This window comes from Eriocheir sinensis, chromosome 17, assembly GCF_024679095.1.
Source record: "Eriocheir sinensis breed Jianghai 21 chromosome 17, ASM2467909v1, whole genome shotgun sequence".
Taxonomy (NCBI): Eukaryota; Metazoa; Arthropoda; class Malacostraca; order Decapoda; family Varunidae; genus Eriocheir; species Eriocheir sinensis.
Window position 1 is genome coordinate 7,938,219 of NC_066525.1, and position 7,153 is coordinate 7,945,371.

The 7,153-nt window shown below is 43.4% G+C and overlaps 1 protein-coding gene across 1 annotated transcript; it reads left to right on the forward strand.

The window, feature by feature from the left end:
• Positions 1 to 4,535: 4,535 nt before the first annotated feature.
• On the forward strand, positions 4,536 to 5,846 carry LOC126999893 (cytochrome b5 type B-like). Its single transcript, XM_050863018.1, has 3 exons — positions 4,536 to 4,694; positions 5,049 to 5,314; positions 5,567 to 5,846. The coding sequence occupies exons 1-3, from the start codon at positions 4,688 to 4,690 to the stop codon at positions 5,774 to 5,776; spliced, it is 483 nt and encodes a 160-aa protein (XP_050718975.1). The 5' UTR covers positions 4,536 to 4,687; the 3' UTR covers positions 5,777 to 5,846.
• Positions 5,847 to 7,153: the final 1,307 nt, after the last annotated feature.

The following is a 7,153-nucleotide window of genomic DNA, read 5'->3' on the forward strand; positions in this document are numbered from 1 at the left end:
AGAAGCCCCGCCTCAGTGTTATTGCTTAGTTATCAGTCTCCTAGATTACTCTTATATTTTTTTTTTCAGCACATAGGCAACAAAAGAAAAGATGTAAAAAAAACGCTAAATGTTGCTCTCATATAGTGATAAGTATAAAATGGCCAAAAGATATCAAAACACCTCTCAAGTAGGCAGCCAGAAGGGGAGTCCTTCCTGGGGGAATTTGTGGTCTCCCCCTAGGCGGGGACTCCGAGGCATTGCGTATTTGTGCCATTTTGAATTTTAAATTTTGGGAAAAGGTGTGTATGTTGTGTGAATGTAGTGTGGTGTGGAAAGAGAGAGGATCTGTCTCTAGAGAGCATGCTGAACTAGTCTCTGGTGTTGATGAGACAATAGGGAAACGGAAGGTGAGGATATGGGATCTTCCGATGTCGACCTTGCTCCAACTGGCGCCACAAGAAGCCCCGCCCACCGCTGACCTCTGGCGCCGTTTCAGTGCCATCGCCTTGCCACGCCACACAGCCCTAATGAGATCCGTACCAGCAGTCAAAATGGCTTCTAAGGCATGGACCTTCGGCTTTTTTTTATTTTTTTTATAACATACCAGGAATCCAGGTATCAGCTTGACTTGACACCAACTTCCTGGCTGAAAACGAGGCAGCCCCGGCGACAAACATTAGAAGTAAATAAACTTATAATAGAGAAATTAAATATACACAGAAGACCACTTTGTTTTGCATTCATTGTTCACGAGATCTTCGACTGTGAGGAAATCGATGCGGTACTAAATGCGATTCGACAACAATGCGCAGGGGAAATCCAATGTGTAGAATTCTTGAAAACATATACAGAAATAGAAAAGCGACTATTAAACTTCATAATTCCAATAAAAAAAGTTGGACAATGGGATGCCACACCACCTAAACTGTGTAAGACTGCTTAAGCGAAGGCCCCGTCAGAACATGTATATTGACTCTTATAAAGATGGATACATCGATGCTGAGTATCACTAAAATGGATAAGAACATTGCAACTGGATCAGATAACTGCTGTTGTTGTTATCATTGTTGTTCAAAGATTGCTCCCTCCTTATAGGGGGAGCATGGGCCTTTGCCAATGGCAGCCCGTAGCAGGGTGCCGACAGACCGACTCTGTTGGTTGACCTCAGTCGAGCCGACCAAGTCGGTCTGTCGACGAGGACTGGCTTGTCTCTGCAGATAGCTGACAAAAGATTATATAATATAATCAACTAATATTAAAAAATGGCAAGTCAGGACACATATAAAGGAAAGGAAAGAAAATGGATAAAAAGAGTGACACGATTTGGATATTCCGGATGACGACTCTTGTATAAACCGGTGTGGATGTATTGGACGATGACTGAAAAATCAATGTGGATATTCATGACAAGTCTTATAAAAAACTGATGCGGGAGAAAGCTTGAGGAAGCATCCGGGCACGTAAGAGAAGTCTCACCTTGACAAGTCCGACCTGCCCGCAGGTTCACGATTTCTTTCCTATTTCAGCTATGTATGACCTGTGTATATAGTATTCTTCTTACAAACAAGTCCCTAAAACAATAAAAGGGCTTTACCCTATACTTTATACACGAATATGCAGAGCCACACACAATAAGTGACAGGAGTCATTACTATGTACTAAGAAGAGGGTGTGCTCCTCCTCCTGCCCATCACTGTCTTTCATGAAAATGTGTGCATACGTCTCTGAGCGACCATCGAGCGTCATGACGCTGCTGTTTTGTTGCATCACTGACTAACGAACGAACCAACTAAATTGTCCATAAAAGTAAAATATCAGATCGATGTTTCTTTTAAGAGTGACATACTCTCGGAGCAAATGCCCGGTAAGTGTTTATCTTGATAGAAATCTGATGTTAACATCTGAGTAAGAATTTAAAAAAAGAAAAAGGAGGCTGCACCGTTGCAGTCGTGGGCCCGGCACTCACGTTCCCAGCCACGTGCCGCTGCCAGTACGCAGCAGACAGTCCTCTCGGCGCGATTGCGTACGCCACACTTCACAAGTTCACACACCGCACAAACAAAAACACTAAGAGTACACGAGAGAAAGTCTGGCACGTTGGGGCTGGGCACGATGATACTCCGCTTGCATCAGCCGGGGCTACCACTGCATGCGAGAAGGGGATATATTGAGCGGTGTAAGGTCACCCGAGTCCTTCGGACTCCTTCCACCCCTTGGCATAATTATTTGTAACTTCAGACTCGCATTCTCGCCGCAGACTCCCGATACAGCTACTTTCTATGACCACAGACAAGAAATCAGGTTCTCGTGATTTTTTTCCCGTCCAAAGCGCAGAAATTGGTGGTTTCATGACTCTAGTTCTGGTAAGTAGTCAGACAACTACTTACCAGAACTAGAGTCATGAAACCACCAATGGAAATCCCCACGACTTCTAAGAGAGACATATAATAGATGTACTAAACCGTCTATTTGCCCTACAGGAGGGCAACCGGTCCGTCTAACAGTGAGTCACCAGCGAGTCACCACTCCGGCGGCTTCAGCAAACATACCACCGCCCGTCTGCAGGTCCGTACGTCGCCTTTTGAATCTCACATGTTTGAATTTAGGAGTTTGCCTTTTGAATCTCACATGTTTGAATGTAGGAGTTTGCCTTTTGAATCTCGTGTTTTGATTTGAGAGTTTAACAGTCTTGTCGAAATGAGTTGTTGATATCGTTGTTGTTGTTGTTGTTGTTGTTGTTGGTGGTGGTGGTGGTGTTGATGGTGGTGGTGCTGCTGCTAACGATGATGAAAATGATGATGATGATGTTGTTAATGATGATGTTAATGATAATGATGATAGTGATGCATCTTGATGTTGGTAATGATGGCGTTGATGTAAATAATGATGGTAATGATGATGTTTCGGATTTTGTTTTTGTTATTGTTAATGTTGTTGCTATTAATGATGTTTATTTTAGCATTATGGTGTGCTAAGTCGATCATTGTATTAACTGTATCTATGAAGAGAAGAGCATTACTACATCACCAACATCATCAGCAGGTTGCATCATTCAACTGCAGGGCACAGGTAACTCCCAAGTGTTTCCATTCGCTTTTGTTTCGTGTCTCTGGTTTCCCATCACACCGTCTTCTGTGAACTGCCTCTCCTTGGGTCTTCTAAGTAATGCGGTTATTCCCCGTTTGCCACACTGTCCACCTGTTGAACTTCCTCCTTATACGTATGTTAATTCTGACTTTTGCCATCTCTCGATAATCACTATTGTCTGTTCTCGTATCCATTTACAGTTTTTCGTATCCATTATAGTGACACCCAACATCAATCTCTCCATCCCTGTTGATGAACGTAGGGAGAGAGATCAATCCATCAACGCATGCTGTTTGGTGATGACATCGTGATACGCAACACCCCCAAAGACGCAATAGAGTTGATTAAGCAATGTAGGGAAGTCTTAAGATCATCAGGAAGACGGAAAGGGAATAACTACACGCAAAAATGACTGGCACTATTACTGGCCGTATTACTAAGCATTTTGTCGCCTAAGTTCACCTATTTGACAAGGCTTTCCTAGGACTTTTGGGCATTTCCAGGAGTAGTTTTTTGACCTGATGGTAGTTTGTCCCTTCTTCTGTACCATGAACCTAAAGAAACACTCATAAGAACTCAATTGCCTCCCTCTTAGACCTTTAGAAATAGTTGATGTTAGAAGCGAAAGTGTTTTATAATACCAACCTCAACATATCGCTGGTCATGATAAAGAAAACAGTTACACTTTTATTTAGGGTGGAAGTCATTGTTAAACATTAAATTATTGCGGGATGTATGAAGGAGCAACAGACTGCGGTAGTAGGCTATGTAGACAATCTTTTTATGGCAGTTCCACTCAATGCAGTGAAACAAAATCATATAGTAACCAATCAATAAATACGGTAAAACAAAGTGAAAGAGATTGGTTAGCGTAATAATGAAGCTACTTTCGTTGTTGACATAAAAAGACACGGGGATAGAGAAAACAAGGGCCGCCCAGATGTCAATATTTACGTCTGCGTCCCCGGACCAAAACAATGCCGCGTGTGTTTCTGATGCAACTCCTGACCAGCTTTCGTGGGCGCGTAGAGGAAACGTACTGCGCTCCTCCACCCTGTGACCTTTGCATTCCGAGAGAGAGAGAGAGAGAGAGAGAGAGAGAGATGCCACTACGTATATCCCGTTGTTTACAGGGTTACCCAGACTGCGTATAGCGTAAACAGTCGTAGTATATGATGATGCAACTAACCCAGTGTGTGGCACCATGGGCCGCGCCTCCTTTTTCAATACACCCCATTGGTCGAGCGCTCCGTCGGGCTCAACTGAATGGGTTTTTTTGTGGCCTTCATGGGGTTGACGGGATGAGTTGCCAGTAAGTAAACGAGTCGCTCATTGATTCTTGAAAATAGTGTTATTAGTTCGTGTATCGTGTTATTTCTCACTCTTTTCCTCATTTTACTATTCCAAATTCAATGGTATGCAGTCTTGAAATAAAATCCATGGCAGTTTTCCTCTCGAGATTAGGAGCTGGTGTTGGCGCTCTGCAGCACACTGGCAATGTTATGTTCGACTACTTAACCGAACGTCGGGCTTGTGGGAATCAGAAACACCACCACCGCCGTACGTGTATTATACTCTCCACTCGTTATCTACAAACATCGCTACACATCTTATCGCCATGACAGGTTAGTACTTTTAATAAGTAAGAGCCGAGCTTGTGGTACTTGTGCAGTTACTTTATAATGTCAAGAACTTGGTTTTCTCATTATTGACAAGTTTATACCGAAGCCGGTTAGAACCTTCATGTTCTTGATTGAATTAATAGGGTACAACTCTGTGAACTACTGCATCATAAGATCCGCTGTTATTACTACTGTTTTTGCATTAACACCATATACCAAAAAAACACTAGTAGGAAAAAGGACACTGTGACTTCTTGTAGAAATTAGAAGAAAAAAATCTGTTGTAAACTGTCAGTTTATAACTTCCCTCATCCAACATATTCTTCCTGGTATTAATGTCCACTGATCTCTCACCAGCCACGATGAAACAGAACTTCGGGGAGGCGACCCTTCACATGCTCCAGCCGAAGGCACTCTTCAGCTTCGCATCTCAGTCCTTGGGATTTGTCACCCAGTCCCTCGGGTACCGGGACCCAGCTGCGTATGCCAACGCTAACGAAGACGATCCCTTTGGTCTGGACATTCGCCAGAAGGACGAGGAGACCGGGCTAGACATATACTCGCTGAGTGAGGTGTCCCAGCACGAGACCTTCGACGACTGCTGGATAGTCGTCTTTGATAAGGTGAGTTGCGTTGTGAACGGTTGTTGTTCAGCTGCGAGATCATTAGTCATTGGAAAAAGCTACTCAGAGGAAATTGCGTATTTACATTTAGCTGGTGAAATAATGAAACTTAAGTTAGTCAAATTCAGTTTAGTTGAGTCAGACGATCATTTTAAGCTGACCTACTTTAGGAAGTCAGCAACTTTAATTGGTTATAATCATTAGCATTATTATTATAGCCATTAATGTTCTTTCTCCCTGTTTGATCGACAGGTGTATGATGTAACCAGTTTCCTCCTGGAGCATCCTGGGGGAGAGGAGGTGATGCTGGAGAATGCCGGCAGGGACGCCACCCTCGCCTTCCGCGCCGTCGGCCACTCTGCCCTTGCCGTGCGAGCCCTCGACGAGTACTTGGTAGGGATCCTGTGCCACGGGGAGAGGATCTACTCCAACGAAGACTCCTACCGGCGGGGTGACCGATAAGGACACGCCACCAGACCAACAAGACTACCGGCATTGCTCCATCCCGGCAGGATTGGTCATCGTCAAGGAGTAGCGAGTCATCATCCTCACGCCACTCGTCTCATCACGGAGTCATGTGTACATTCAGCATCATCATTGCATCCTCCTTTCCATTAGTCATCTAAGTTATACATTTAAACAAGTATCATAAACCGATCGTCGTCTACACCTCGCCACTTTTACGTTCCCTCCACTTATTAAATCATATATATATATATATATATATATATATATATATATATATATATATATATATATATATATATATATATATATTATTTTTTTATATTTATTTTTCGAATAAAACTTTTGTGAAATGTTCCTCAATTAATTATTCACCCAAAGGTAAACAACTTGTACAGACAAAATAAATTCATCACCGAGTCCAGGTTACGGGGTGGAGGTGTGCGGCTCGAAGAGAATCACCTTCCGCCCCTCCTTGCCTAACGAGATAATGCTCAGGGAAGCACGGGGACGCTGTAAGCTCCCCTTCCCCTGTCTGCACCTCCGTCTCCTGCATCTACCCTGCCCTCACCACCTTGACAACTCGCTTACTCCCTTTTCACATCGGTCCCATGCACGCAACGGATTCAAGGCAATGCCACTTTGAAGGACATGATTGGATTGTAGCCGAAAAGTTCAGGCGTGAAAAATATGATTGCAACAACCTCTTTTTTTTCACAATATAAGGCGGCTTTTCGTTTAAACTTGAAGGTTTTCATTGATGAAAGTTGAGCGTTGCTGTGCGGGGGTTACGCAATACGAAGCCGAACTATGGAGTATAGCAACCTGTCACCTCACACCAAAAATGATAAAAGAAAATCATAATAATGTTAAAGTATTAATGATAATAATAATAATTATAACATGACTAGTTTCACGTGATATCCAATATGGAATCAAGTTGTCAAAGGTTGAAGAGTAAATGTGTGTCATTCACCATGGCCTGATCGTGTGCTGGACTCACAATCGCTTCGCTTTGGGCTTAGAGCTACAAATTCGCATCTTTGGGTACGGCGGGGACGTCACATCACACCCATCACACACCCAGGAGGTGGGTCACCCTAAGTACCCATTCACTGCTGAGTGGACAGGTGGCACGGATGAAAGGACACTGCAATTTGTCCACTTCGCCCAGGAATCCATCTCGGGACATCTCGGTTGAAGCGAGCGTGCTAATCACTGCACTAAGGAGTTCCGTGTGTGTGTGTGTGTGTGTGTGTGTGTGTGTGTGTGAAGATGGATAGAAAAAAATACTGATCGATTGACTAATTGATTGATTGATAGGTATATTGACAGGTAAATAACAGAGCAGCAGATATATAAAGAGATGGACGT